This window comes from Accipiter gentilis, chromosome 6 (assembly GCF_929443795.1).
Source record: "Accipiter gentilis chromosome 6, bAccGen1.1, whole genome shotgun sequence".
NCBI classification, from domain to species: Eukaryota; Metazoa; Chordata; class Aves; order Accipitriformes; family Accipitridae; genus Astur; species Astur gentilis.
Window position 1 is genome coordinate 40,807,136 of NC_064885.1, and position 15,479 is coordinate 40,822,614.

Here is a 15,479-nt window from a genome sequence, read left to right on the forward strand (position 1 = left end):
GCGCCAGGATAGTTTAATAATTCAATGCTTATCAAGCCAGAAAGAACATGCGATGACTTCAGCTGAAAGGCTAAGATACTCTTTTCCAATTAAGGAGTCCTAGTCTCTAACCTCTATTTCAGCACTGTGTGTTTTATTCACTGTTTATGTAAAATAGAGAAATAACTCTGAAAACACCCAGTCTTCTCTCCAGATGAATATAAGAATGGGAAAAGTATAGTTATAGTTTCTCTTAGCTCTCTGTTGTGGGCTGGGATTGTTCTAATGAAGTTTCTAAAACCTGATCTTTTTTGGTATGAAGAGGAGCTGTGCTTCTGTTTTTGAAATGTTTTTATTTTTTGTTGAACACTGGAACAAATCTTCTGTGATTTCAGTGTCAAAGAGGAAGGTTTGGGGGGCAGGAGTAACATGCATGCGATCTGCTTGTTATTTGATGGTGGAATTTTATCGTGGGGTTCCCAGGAGCCCTTTAAGAGCTGTGCTGAATTTGGACCAGTTTTCTGCTTGCGTACATCTGCCTCATTAGTTTGCCAACATGTCCTGAAATTCTTGGGAGCAAATTCATCATCAGTATAAACCGACTTAAGGCAGCAGAGTTACAGCAGGAACAGATTGGGTCTCCTGCCAACAACCTGTTCAGTCGTATCACGTAGAATCCAAGACTGTCACCAAAATGTTGATTTGACCCAGTTATTTAACTTTTGCCCAACCAGGATATTTGTTTTGTCTCAGGAAAAGTTAAGTTATTACTGAATGTATGCAGGATCTGTAACATTCAGATATATGCATATATATTTACATATAAACTGTAGTACAACTGCCCGTACTGCCAGGGAGGGACTTGTGCGTGGTCCCCCTGTCCCCATACCTGGGAGAGGAGCCCGAGTACAGGAGAGCCATGGGGTACTCCTGCCAGAGCAGGTAACTGGGGACCAGTACCTCGGGTCACAGACCACAAGGCATTTGTTCAGCAGGGTATAGCAGCCAGTAACCTCAGGGTTCTGTAAGACTTGGGGTAACAATCCAGTGACTCCTTGGAGAGGCTGGACCCTCTTCTGTTCTCTAGATAAAAAGCTCTATATATCACTAATCAAACCGTAATTCACTTAACGTGACCTCACGGTAACATATATTTCTTTGAGGCCCTGCAATATTCTATTCACACAAGAGTAATGCAAATCTGGTCAGATCTGAACTATGCAAGTTGTTAAAGCAGAATCTTTTCGCAGCTCTCACAGAAGCTTTCCCATCTTTGCCTGGTTTTGTCTCATGTTGTGTCTTGGTAAGACCACACCCTGCTTTCACACAGTGCCTTTCATCTAAAGACTTTAAAAGCATTCACAGAACTATTTTTATCTTCATTACCGACATGGAAAAATTATGAGGCAGGCGGATGATGAGTGCATGATGATTGGCAGCTGACAGTCAGTTAATGAGTAGCTGACCTGGGTGGGGAGCACAGACCTATGGCTCTTCGCACTGAACAGTCACTTGTGCTTCTGTACACAGAAGGGTGATGACAGCTGATGTCTCCTTCTTCTTCTGGAGGAATAAGGGCTGTATCTAGTATTTCAGAGAAGGAGGAGACCTCAGTTGGCAGCTACCTTGTCATGTGCAGAAGGTGGTAAATCAAGATAGTTGCTTTTTCTCAGGCTTGAGATAAGAATCTTTGAGCACAGGGTTCCCCATTGCTGCCTCTAAAAACTGCTCAGGCTTCTTCCTTCCTTGACTATGACCATAGCTGCACTGAAGAGCTTCCAACTTGCTGACCTGTGATTGAAGAGTGGTTTCAGCCATGCAAACATCATGTGTGGGGAGTGTGGTCCTGGTGGATCTGTGATAGATATCCTTCCATGATGGTTAATGATTATGTTCCTGACTGAACTGGTCATCCGCAAGCAGCTTCTTGCAGGAACTAAGGGCTCCAAACTGTAACTTAAAGTAAATGTTTGATACTGAAACAGTGAAAAAACAAATCTCATGAAACCATAGAAAAAAGGCAAGTGATTTTTTTTTCCTAACATGGTCCTTTAGCTGAAAACTCAGTTAATAGCACAACTGTCTGAATGAATACAGCTGGCTAACAATGACCAGCTAACAAGTTTTTCAAGTTGTATGTGATTTAATTGCAAATGAACCTGTTAAAAACTAAGACATAAATGTCTCTTTGTAAATTACTACTTTTTTAACAATACCTAATTTCTAGCTTATTTTCCTACACTATTCTCTACAGTCTAGCCCATATTCCTGGGCTTCTAGTATTCTGCTTACCAGCTGTCAGAAATGAATCAGCTCTTTGTTCCTGGAAACCAAAGCAGGACACAGCAGACACCATGCTGTTCCAGCACTTGATTTAATAGAGTTCTTGGTTGTCTTTATGGTCTCTCAGTGTCCCTGACTGAAGGGCCTTCCCCATTCCTCCTTCTCAGAGTTCAATATCATATCTCAACCTGAAAAACCTGTTGTTGATATCCTTTGTAGACTAATGAAAATACACTCAGCTAGGAAACCTGCTGGTTAACCCTCTTGTGAGATGTTTTTGTTCAGTGCTTTTACGCTCTCGAGTTGATAGAAAATGTTCACTTGGTGATTGGTAATACAAGTTTGTAGCACCGTGAATTCAGGAAAGCACTTAAGCAAATGGTTATATTGATGGCAGGGTGATTGCAGACATGTTTAAATGAAACACATGGCCATATGCTTTGCTGGCCTGAGTACTTTCCTGGAACAGTTAAATGAAGATATAAACCTTGGAAAACAGATATATATCAAACAAAACTCCCAGGCCTCCCAAACCATTGAAATCTTCATAATCCATGTGAAACCATTAGTTCTCAATATGCACTCATAACCCAGCATATTTAGCAATATTGAGAGGGATGTTAGAATTACATTTCCAGAGCTTACTCGCACACGTGCAGACATGTGTGATGTTACAATGAAATGGAGAGGGTGGGATAGCTAAATGATAGGCTGCATATCAAAAACAAAGTCATTGAGAGTGGTGACGTTGATTTGTATAAAGATGGATGGTTACAGGAGAGCCCCAGTGCTCTATATGTGTGATTGATTTTCTTTCTTTTAAGTGCTGACTAAGGAAAAGAGGACCATTCCCTTTGTGCTCAGAGAGGACACATCTCATTCCTGCACTTCACAGTCGGAGGTGAGATATTGAGGAAATGGAATAAATTTGTGAACAGTTCAAAAAATACAAGTGGCACTTCTCAGCTATTTCTACATTACTGAAAAATAACTTGTAAATACTTTAATAGTATGAATTGAAAGCTTTCCTTTGGAAAATAAAGATTTAATGTCAAGATTCTATCTATCTGTTTGAGAAAAAGACAAAAGCCAGTTATGTATGAAGGTTTCATATTAAGATTGTGATTGAAGCCTCTTCCCTATAAACTCTTGGCCATGTTAATCTTTCATCTTTTTATTCTGCTTTTGACATTTATTGTTAGTATCCCATGAAATCTGTTTCTATTAATATTAAAATTAATATTTTATAATTAATTCCTAAAAAAGTTTTAATGGTCATAAATTGGATTTTCTCCTGCAACTATTTTAATAGCTCTTTTCCTCATTTGGGAACATTTAATGACTTCTTGTGGTGCTTAAAGCAGAAATGACACACAGAGAATGTGAAGGTTCCGTAAAGGTTCTAGTAACAAAGGTATGGAAAGAGAATAAAAACTCATGTTTAGTCATGCAACATGGATAAGCTTATTGGCATTTTATGGCTGCTTTTCTCTCAGCTGCAGAATGTGATGCATCATATTGAACCAAAATGTTATTAATTAACCAGCCATTCCTTGGCTGCAATAATCACAGTAACCATGTTTAGTTCAAAGAGTTTCCGCAATCTGCCTGTAAATATGTATGTACCTGCCATTGGTAGATCATTTAGCAAACGATGCAATGACCTGATAACAGCAAAGGATAAAGCCTCGGGTTTGATGTTGAGCTTTACAATCAAGAGCAGCAGATGAAGGAAGCAGAGGGGCTTTAAGGTATGTCATTCCTTCTGTTGCCTCCAAGTTTGTAGAGACCTTTACTTCCCTGCTGAGTGCACATCACACAAAAGAACTTACATTCATTCCTGTGGCTGTGGGACTTCCATGAATAGGGGTGCAGGTAGGGTGGCGGGTTATATTTGCAAGAAATGGGAGACAAGAATATACAATAAACTTAAACTGTTATTTCACAGAAAAAGAAAAAGCTCCTTCTAAAGTATTTTTCGTTCCTTTGGGTCATCACTAAAACATGTAAAAGTGTTTTGCTATATGTCAGAGCAATGCACATGTATTCCCACACTTCCTTGCTTTAACTAAAAAGAACCAATTTCTCTGTATTTAAGGCTGTTGTAGAAGGTTAAATGTTTTTAACCAAATGTTAAATGCAGTAGCAGCTGCCAATGTATATTGATCTGGATGCTGGAGATTAGTTTTAATTAGTTTTATTGCTGGTGTGCAGTTCAATGTTAATGGTACCGTGTTGTTCTTCGCATGGGGCTGAGCAGGTGGCTCTGCAGCCAGCACAGCCCCCTTGGCGCAGCACGCCTTGCTCCGCTGTGCCTCACAAAAAAGACAATAATGGGAAAAAGACGACTTTTACATAGCAGTTGAAGGCACTGACTCCATCAACATACGCTGCCTCGTTTCAGTTGTGATTTCAGCAGCAACCCGTGTACCATGGGCTTATACACACGATATATTCTTCCACTTTACAAACAAGTAATTTACCCTGTTAACTATGTCTTGCCTTTTCCAAGTGTCACAAGCACGCTGTCAGAGCTCATTAGAGGTTTTGTCAAGTACGCTTGTAACAAATCAACATCTTCCTTTGTGAAACAGGATACAGTTTGTGTTTGTTCTAAAGAAGGAAGGAAAACTTGCAAAAAAAAAAAAGGGGGGGGGGGGGGAGAAAATGGGAAGAGGATTTTGTTTGTTTTCTGTTTCAGGAATTTCAGTAAGAAACTCCATAGTTTATCTCAGGAGAAAATTGTTCTTTGTGTGTGAAGTGGTTTGCAGGGAAGAAAATACATTTCTCAGTGATAGCGTACTAGTGTAATAATGCAGTAATCTGCACTGTGCAAGTTATCCCGCGTAGGAGATTCACTGCACGTATTCCTTAGGAAGTGTGTTATTTAAAGCTTGGGATTAGGGGTGACATGGTTTAAAATCTGAATAATTTATAAATTTTGCTAATTTATTAAATTAGTAATGTAATTGATAGAGTTTTCAAAGCTGTTACTTGTGTTTTCGTTTTACCAATGGTGTTCCTCTGGGCCTAGATGGGCAAGAGGAAGTTCAGTGGGCTGGAAATCACCTTGATCGTCCTCTTCTGCCTGGTGGCGATCATAGCCTGTGTCCTCATTGGGCTTTTAGCGTCAGGACAATCCGGAGTCAAAACTACAGGCAAGTACTTCCCATTGCTGCTGTAGGACCAGAGCAAAAACCCTGAGTGGGAACTGCTCAGCTTTGCTTGCTGAGACTGTTGTAAATGCCACAGAGCTTCAGGAACTAATCATTGCCATTACTTCTGTCACTGTTTGATTCAGGCTTTTCAAGAACATGGATGTTCAAGTAAGGAAAAAAAAAAAATCACTGTAAGCACTGTAAAAAACCCAGCAATACCACTGTAAAGTACTGACTCTCAGTGTTACTGTTATGTTCTTATCATTACCCAAAGGTGAATCATGGGAAATCCTTCCTACAGATAATATGAGTAAGGTTACCAGTGAAGAACATAATAAATAGTGTGACTTAGAATTTATTTTCATGAAAAAACACTTATCCTTTCCTCCAAAGACTGGACTTGTTTTATAAACATAGCAGTGGTATGATTTCACAATTTTTTAATATAAATAGACAACACTGAAAAAAAGAAAATGGGATCAGGGAGACAATCTGGCAACAGCCAAATTGTGTGGAACATAGATTGTAACCATAAAAACCTATAGTGTTTCCTGTATTGGTATATTAGAAACCACTTGTCTTACAGGGGTGTGATACAGGGCACCCTGCTTTACATACAGTTCCATTTTGTGTGAGTAATTCCGTTTACACATGGGGATTGAAGCAAAAACTTGGTGGTGAGAATGGCAGTAAAATAAAAATAATTGCTTATCCAAAACAAACACTTTGGTGTTTTGGTAAAACTGCCTATACAAACTAATATCTGCATATGTGCTGCCTGTTTCAGTCTCAAAATGAGTAGGAGTCTGCCTGAGCAAAAAGTACAAGTGCGTATATTGCAGATAATGCAAACAGGCGAGTCTGTGTATTTGTGTGCATCTCAGCCTGAGACAAGATTTCGACACTTCATAGTTCTCATTCCAAACATGTGCAGTGTTCCAAAATATATGTAAAGTAGCTTTCAGTGTTGGGAGAAACTGAAAGCAACCATCGGGTATCCTTTTGTCAGCTAAAGTTGCCAAGAGGTCACCTTAAATTCGGTCTGACGAACCTGAAATCTAATGGAGCATCTTAATGGAGCTTTAAGGTGCTTTTACCTGATGCTCTAATTCCAGGTCCTGTGGAAGAACAGCATTTCAGGGGAAGGAGCACCTGTGAGAGCAGCAGCACACTACAATTAAGAAAAAGAAAAGTCCTTCCAGTTTTAATTTGGCATATATTTTCACAATATTTTCACAATATGCATATTGAGCTACAGGACTTACTGAAAACTGGATTAATATATACCTCAAGAAATAAAATTAGCAATGTCACCCATATGTTCAAAAACTTTAAAGTGAAGTTGTCCTACCTTTATCTGAAATTGTGGTGTGCAACTTCTCAAAGGTAAAAATAAATCACAGTAGCGATAGTTTACACTAATTTGAATCGGTATTAATGGTTAGAGTTTCAAGATGGTGAGAAACAGCTAGCAGAAGCATTTACTGAGTTAAGAAGTAATCAAGTTATTCCTACATTTTGGAAATCCTGGTAATAACCCATTAATTTATTTCCCTAACAGAATTTTCACCAGAATGTCCGAACACATTAATAGAAGAGAGAATTGACTGCATCCCGGATCAAGTAGCAACAAAGGTCTGAAAACATTCTAGAAAAAATTAGAAAATAATCTTCATCCCATAAAGCCTCAGGCTTAATTATAAAAATTTAATTTGTCTCTACTATATCAGTTGTTTTCTTAACCTTTTTTTAATCTGTGATTGCCTGAACACTTTGCAGTGAAGTTTAACTCCTTTATAACCCATTTCAGCCCATTGACGGAAGGTCTGATTTTTCTAGCCACTGTAGCAGTTTGCTGTCAAAAGTTGAAGACCACTGCCAAAGTATTCCCCAGCAGTTTGGTTTTGGGATAGGTGGAAACAAAATTAGTCAGACATCAAGCAGTTAAAAAAAGGCACTCTTTACTTTTAACAACGTTGCCTGAACAGTTTCTTTTTGTCTGATGGTCAAGTACTAGCATTTATAATGGCAGAAATAGCAGGTGAAGATGCACTTTAACCAGGTGCACAAGACTTTTATAATATAAGAGACATGGTCACAATTTCCCTTCAGAACGCATTTGAATCGCAGTGTCTTCCTTTCTTGATTCTGGTGTCTTACCTAGGAGAGCGCAGAGTTTAGAAATGACCTTTTGGCTTCAGATTCTGTGAGTTGATTCTAAGTGAAAACTATCATCTTAATTTTTCAGTGCTCTCATATTCAGAACATTTTTGTAGTGGTTGGTCTTGAAAGGCTACTATTGTTATTTTTATCATTATTATTTTTCATCTTTGCGATGGATGTTTCCATTGTCTGATGGAAGCTGGTAGATGCCTGGCATCTTTCTTTGGTTCAGGGGCAGCTTAGGAGAAAAAATAGTGAATATATTATGATGCATGAAGTTTATGTCATTCACAGAGGTATAAAAAATTATTAACCAGCTGTCTTAATCTCTCAGGAAATTCCCAGTCTAATTCCTGAAATGACAGTTGTTAAAGCTTCTGTCATGCCATGGCTTTTGCTATGATATATAGTTCAATAAAGTCCTGTGGGTGAACAGGTTAGTAAAGGCTCGGATCACAACCTATTCCTCTACTCTTTCGGTTCCCTCACCCTCCCAGGAGCTAGCACACCACGGTAGGAGCAGTCATGCAGATCACTTTAATCTTTAATTACTACCTTTGAACCAGTCACCCCACATTACGTGCTGCACTCATCATCCAGTGAGGGAAATTGTTTTGCTCTGGTTGCAACTGGAAGCCTTATTTTAAGTCTGCCCTTGCTTTTTACCATCACTGATTAGAAAGAATTAAAAATAATCAAATTATAGATACCAGCAGAAAAGTAGGGTGAGATGTAGTTTTGAATCTTGGGGTACCTGCTCTGGAATTAGAGGTAAAATAATGATTCCTGAATCTGTTCTTTCCTTAGTGAAGACCGGGCAGCAGATTTCACAGGATTAGATATAAGTATCACCTTTAACCTGTGCCCTGATGAAAGCTGTTAGGTGCCAGAGTCCCACCCCAGTGTGTCCATTCATTCCTGTATAAATTTTCTCCTGGAAGCATTTTGGTTGTCCCTCTTTAGGCTATTCTAATACAGCAAAGAGCAGAGCTGTAAAACTACAGGTACCTGCTTAGGATAACATAACTCTTCTGTAGTGGTTTCCATTAGTAGTTTTCAGAAAAAAACAGCAGCTGGGAAAATTATGATTTGCCTAAGCTCATATAGCAGGTTAGTGCCTGTCTTGATTTCTTTATTCACTGAAGTGTCCTAGACGAAGCCAGAAAATGAGTAGGATTGCAGAGGATAGAAGTATGGAAAGCAAATAGATATTTATTAACCAATCACAGGGTTGACAGAGATAGACATGCTGAAAGACAGTAGCTATTTCTTAACTATTCATTGCTGTGGAAAATTGCCATGAAGTTTGATTAGACAAGAAGAACGCACCAGTAAAAAATGAACTACCACAAGCAGAGCTAGTGTAATCCATTATTGGACTGATACCTCTGAAAGCTTGGGGGAAAGGTGTACTGTTGTGTTTTGTTTTGATTTGTGTGGGGTTTTTTCCCAAAATATCCTGCTGGCAGAGGTTTGTTTGAGTGCACATAAGAGAAACATTTTAGTTCAGCACATAGACAAGCTATTCTTTTAATTCTTGGTGTTCAGTTCAATGGTCAGAAGCCATCTCCTAGTGTACCCTAGCATAAACTGTTTCCTCTTATCAACGATTATTTCTCTTTGGCTTTGTTGGGTATTGGTATCTATTATGCTAGTTTTATAGCTCAGAGGCTGTGATCAGCTCACATCTTTATTTACACTAAACGAAAGCTTTTATAACAGCCTCTCCAGTGTCTTTGGATGAACTCTGCTCCTTTCCCTGTGTCAGGCATTACCGATCTTGCACTTCTCTATTTACTTCCTTATGCAGCAAGTTCAGTGTACCTCAAAAATACAGAGCTATAGCTTACAAATCCACTAGAATAAGATTTAGCTAGAAGAACATCACTGAACTGTAAAGTAACTGCTGCTGAAAATAGTCAACAAGTATTCATGAGAAGTAGCTGGGGAAAAAGAAAAGCATGCTTACGAAGTTGGGCACGCAGATGCTTAAACTACCAGGCTTTAGGAAAATTTGTTGTTCAAGCTATTCTGCATTGCATGGGATAGTCACTGGTCTAGGAAGGGATAAGACGATGGAGGTAGTAACTCTTTTCTTAAGTATTTAGGATATTCCCCTGTGTATGAAGGCAATGAAGTAAATGAAGAAAGGGAGCAAAGCTGTGATCTCTGCAGTCTTGGAGAGGATTGGTGCTTCTTGTCATTTACTCTGAAATAGTTTATATAATGGGAAATAGGGAGCTCTCATGGTGGGCATTGGGAAGGTGGAAAGTGAGCATGGGTTTTTCACAGCCTTAGAAAGTGCATTGATTTGTGGATCGATGTGGAGGAAAATGAGTCATTATATCTCTCCTCCAACTGTGTTTTTTTGCTTGGAACCTAATGAAATGACAGCAGACAAGTTTTCTGATGTGATGAGTCCATGACAGAGAGACAAACACTTATGTATTTGGTGAATCTGGGTTTTATATTGGGTGGTTTTGCAGAGATTTCTGGGCTCTGTGCAATCGCTACCGAATAAACGCACTAAGACTTCCCAAGCCGGTGACTCTGTGAGCTCCTTCTGTGCTTTCCTTCACCATGTGCATGATTTCTGGGCTGGAGCTGGCTTATCTTTGCTCTGTTCAGAGGCTGAGAAAAGCATTTGACCTGCATCAACGAGGCTGGGCTCTATAACCCAGAAAATATTGTCACCACGGGCAGCAGCAATAGAGATTTTGGACTGTCTCCACCTGTTTCAAGCTGCAGAGTGCTTTAAATAAGCATGGCACAAACACCAAAAACATTTGAGCATAATCAGATGAAGGCAGAAACAGCTTCTGTTAGTGGGCAGGTAGAGGGAAAGGTCTTGAAGATCTGCATGTTGGATTTGGATACCTGAGATCACTTATGGACACTGCCGTTAGCCTTCAGTGAACCTTGTTGTATTACTACTGCCCTTTGCCCTAAGTAGTATGTTGGGGTTTTAATGTGAGAAAATGTGTGGAAACTTAGTGATGTATTACCCAAATCTTATCTTCAAATATAAAACTCATGCAAACAGTACATAAATAAGTTAATCTCTAACAGCAAAGCAAAGGTACTGTAGTTTATTAGACTACTGAAAGGTAGTGTAAAGGTTGGTGCTACTACACTGAGATATATGCTTTAAAAAATAGGTTTATTTGCTTGGGTTTTTTTGAAAAAAAAAAGTTGATTTATCTCAATCTGAGGTTCCGCAGAAGCAATCCAAACATTTCTGATACTGGAAAATTACGTTAAAATGTAGGTATTATACATGAGGATCAATTATGCATATGTAGATTTTTAACCAGATGTTTACCAGATGTTAAGCCAAGCGTAACTTTCACCCTCTCTTCAGTGTGTGATTTTTGGCCAGACTATACTGCATCTGTCACAGCTCAAATATTTCAATAATTCTTTTTAAATGCTCATTTTGCCTGTGGATCTTGTGGTTTTAAGAAAGAATGAATGTCTATTAAGCAAGTTTCTACTCTGATTCCACAAAAAAATCCTTTTTATTAAGTGTATTCTGTGCCATTGAATTCACTCAATGGAGTTGATCTGATTGCAGATATTATTAAGGTTTCCGGTGTTTGGGGTAAAATACACTCCATGTGCATTTTAACTGTTTTAGTATAGAAGATTTATTTGTGTGAAATCAGCTCATCTGTGCCCCTCATGTCCTTGAATCAGAGCACCTGCACCCTGCGTGGCTGCTGCTGGAGTCCTGAGAGTGATACCAGTGTGCCCTGGTGTTTTTTTGCTTCAAACCATGGGTACAAAGTGGATGGGTCAACAAGATCCACTCAGGCAGGTAAGCTGCAAGCTGAGCTCCCCAATTTATGTGCGTGCTGGTGTCCAATTCAACACAATAACATTGCAACATGCGTTTTCTTCCCAAGGATTTGAGACTACATTAACAAGGCTGCCATCACCTTCCCTGTTTGGAAATGATATCAACACTGTCCTCCTCACAGGAGAGTATCAGACACCAAATCGTTTCCGGTTCAAGGTTAATCTTGCTGCTGTGCTGCTTTAAGGTTCATTTTCTGTGTGAGATTTTAGGCTGGCTGTTCCTGTGCAGGGAGTTAGGAGGGCTGGATTAATCCCTCATGACTCCCACTGAACTGCTCGGCTCCTCCTTTCTTTGTCCTCTCTGCTGTTGCAATGCATCAGGTTAACAAGCATTTAGCACAGTGGGATTTCTACATGAAAAGTTACTGAGAACTTTGAGAAGCTCAGCTTTTATATTACCTACCTTTTTTACTCATCATAGGAAAATTATGGGGATAAATGTATTTACTTACTTCTAATTTATGGCCTGGCCATATTTCTCAATCATTTTGACAGACAACATTAGCTTTTTGAATTATTTCTGTTTTCTATGGAAAACTCAACAGTACACACTGTGAATGTAGGGTACGGATGGGTTCTGGGATGGAGCAGGGCTTCTTTTGTGGGTGACCTTCCTCTTCTGGTGAGTCCTAATAAGCTAGGGAAACAAAGGGTCAAGTATTATGAGGGAAATGGCTGAATATGAGTGATGAAAGTTGGAACTGAATAAGAATGAAGGCAGAAGAGGAGACTGGAATGGGGGTGGGAATATCCTAAGTCAGAACTGTATGTTTAATGCTGGAAAATGTTTGAATTAGGCATTAGTTTTTAAAAGCCCAACACTTCTGTTGTTAAATATGTGCAGATCACTGATCCTAAAACACCAAGATTTGAAGTCCCTCATGAGCATGTGCGATCTTTCACTGGATCCGCAGCCTCCAAATTAAACTACAAAGTGGATGTCAGGCAGAACCCCTTTGGCATCATGGTGACCAGAGTGAGCAACGGTAGAGTGCTGTAAGTAACGTTGGTGCTTTTTACGAATGACACAGATCTCATTGGTTTTGTCTAAAAGCCCATGTTGCCACAAAAACAATGTATGTCCAAGGTGCCATGTGTGAGGTGCCCCCTTGGACATGTAATCTACTTCTCTTCTTTTGACTGATGGTTGTTCTGCAAGGCCTTCTGCAAGGCCTTTGGAAACAGATTCTGGGATATGGAGCGCTCTGTCTAAAAGGTTTTAGGTCTGGCTCTCTGTTCACTTTCCCCCAATACCAGGGAAATCTTTACAGTTACTTTGTTCCATCAAATCAGGGAACTTTTATGATCCGGAGAACTCCTTGCCAGTGCTTCAAATCAGATGGGAATGCTCTTCATTGCATCTTTTATCTCATTTGTCGTAATCATGGTGAAGCTCTGAATCACCAAAACCAGGTTGCCCTTTAGACCTATGGTATCCATGAATAGCTGATGCAAACCACTGATAAGCTGGTCACGTAGTGCTGTGAGTACAATATTTGACGGACTTGTACATTGAGTGCTTTCATCCCATTTAGGTACTAAAAATAAATAAATAAAACAAACTTACAAACCTAACAGTGTGGCTGTAAGGCCTGTTAGAAGGGGGAAGTGTCAGGATGAACATGCTTATTAAATCAGTCCAAGAATGATTACCTGTCAGAGTGCTAGGCCAGTTGGATTATCAACGCTTCAAGTTTAATTAATTAGCGATTACATTTATGCTCTTATTAGTATTGTTTTCTTGCTTAGAATCCTCTATAATGATTGATTTGCAATTATAGAGAGCACAAAAGATGGACTTGGTATTCAGTAGTGCATGACTGATTAAACAGGTACGTGGAGGGGGAATAAGAAACCTAGTCCAATAGAACCATGTTGAAACAGTGCTCTGGAAGATTGTCTGTATTTCCCTTCGGCTTTTGTTTAATTTGATAAAAGCGGTTGCATTTTCTGTCTGTAAAGAAAAAAAATTAAATTGATGCTTGACTGAGTTTGAGTATCCTCAAGCAAGCTGTTGTTAGTGTTGGGTAAGGGCAGCCCCTCACATATAAATGCCTGATAAATTTGTTTACACATGATGAGGGCCTTCCGCCACCTCCTAAACAACCACACAAAAGGGAGACCTCTTTGGAGAATGATGAGAGGGGACCAATGTGTTATCGCAGTTCATGACAAAATTCCTAATTACCCAGATAGTTATAAAGCCTATGACCTTCCATCATCACTTGTTACACTCGAGCCCCCCAAAAGAGTGAGAGTTCTGACTGACCTGTTACCATCATCATTTGCAAGACAACCTGAAAGATGGCCATAGTTTCATTGGAAGTACAAACTTCTCCCCCCCAAAAAAATAAAAGGTATTTTCAGTGCAGTCTTTGAGCAGATGGGCAAGATAGTCCTTGGCATCATTAAAACTGGACAGAAACACATCGGAAGAGGATTTGACCTATGAAGCCTCTATCAAGTGCCAGTATTTTTAACTTTAAAAAAAAAAGAAAAAGTAATATGAGCAGATTAAATTTGTAGTAAGCCCAAACTGCCCTGGTTTTGTCGCTTGTTTGTGCAGTGTTTGTAGTTGCTAATGCACTGTGTATTTATTTAATAGTTTAAGGACCTCTTTATGCATAAAAGAATTTACTGATAATTATGTACTCATAGTGATAAATGTACTTATCGTGTAGTAACACATCTGAAGTGATAAAGTCCCTTAAAATTAATGTGGCTGTGTTTGCACAAAGTCAAGAGAAAGTAACATTACTCTCCACTATATGAAAACCATGACTGTTAAATGTCACAAATATCAGACAAAAATAGAGTTGTAAAATGAGTTTCTAATTAAAACTACATAAAGTGGGTAGAAAAAAGCATATGCCTTTGAAATGCATGTGACGTAATGCACATCATGGTAGATTGTGGTCATTTTCTCTGCTTTTATGAAAATAAGTGTTTTCTCTGCTTTTGGTAATCTCTTGGTTTCATGAAGCTGAAGACAACCTTCAAACCCGAGGAACAGGTTCATTCTAATTGCTCTCTGCTTCAAATGTGTTTTCACTCACAATTATGTTCTATTTATGATTGTTTCATTTTAAAAGTGATGACTGATGGAAACTTGGGTACGGGTCGATTTCGACACATTTACCAATCAGAAGTGTTCAAAATCTTAGAGGAATGAAAGAGGAAAATGAACATGATTAAGGTCAAAAGGAATGAAATGTAGTGTTTTGATTGATTCCATGAGTTGTGGGAGATCCTTACCCAGGATGATATTTGGTTTTGCTTAGGAAATGCAAAGCGGTCCGACCGTTCCTGTGCACTTGGCTTCTTAGGGAGATATCTAATTCTATTGCTAAAATAAATGGGACCAAAATCCCAGCATTCTTGTCATGATAGAAAAAGATCCCATTTGGGTGGTGGTGTGGGCACACACCTGGCTGTAGAAGCAGATCCCTGTGCATGGTCCCCTCCATCCATCCGGAAGGAGGATGCCTAAGATGCTCGGTGAAGCCTTTTTGGCGGCATCGGGGACCAGAGGCGGGGGTCACAACCTGAAATGTTGCTGGTCAAGGGAGTCTAGAGTCTGGTTCACCGTTACAGCTGCAATAGCTCAGCAGAGCTAACGGAAGGAGAGCGAATCAATGAGTCCATTGCCTGGCAGTGAGCTGCTCCTCGGTGCACCCCATGGCAGGAGTCGGGCTGCTTCCCGCTGCTCGCTGCCTCAGCACCGCTCAGATTTCCCCACCGTTTCCCGAGTCCTCCCCGTAGAAAGGAGGAGTGAAATTAGGTTTTGCCCAGGTATTTGAAGCTCTTGTAACCATTGTTTGGAATAGGACTTGTTTGTCTGTAATGAAAAGGGAATGGTAAAATGTGCAAAACTAAAATAACAGAAGAAACTTTATTGCTGGAATTGACTTTTACTGTGTGTTTTGCTAATAGATGTAAAGGAGGAATATTGATCTCCGCCTTGTTCCATTGGTACAGATATATACGATAGTCTCTGTATCTATGTTCAACACCACCAACTTCATGTTCCTTAAAAAG

General features: G+C 39.5%; 1 protein-coding gene across 1 annotated transcript in view; it reads left to right on the forward strand.

Annotated features, from left to right (window-relative positions):
* The first annotated feature begins 5,296 nt into the window (after window positions 1-5,296).
* Window positions 5,297-15,479, forward strand: part of SI (sucrase-isomaltase) — a 53,157-nt gene continuing 42,974 nt past the window's right edge. The window contains exons 1-5 of the mRNA XM_049802382.1: window positions 5,297-5,420; window positions 6,982-7,055; window positions 11,280-11,400; window positions 11,489-11,598; window positions 12,286-12,437. Of these exons, the coding sequence (XP_049658339.1) occupies window positions 5,297-5,420; window positions 6,982-7,055; window positions 11,280-11,400; window positions 11,489-11,598; window positions 12,286-12,437 (581 nt within the window). The remainder of the gene's footprint in view (window positions 5,421-6,981; window positions 7,056-11,279; window positions 11,401-11,488; window positions 11,599-12,285; window positions 12,438-15,479) is intronic.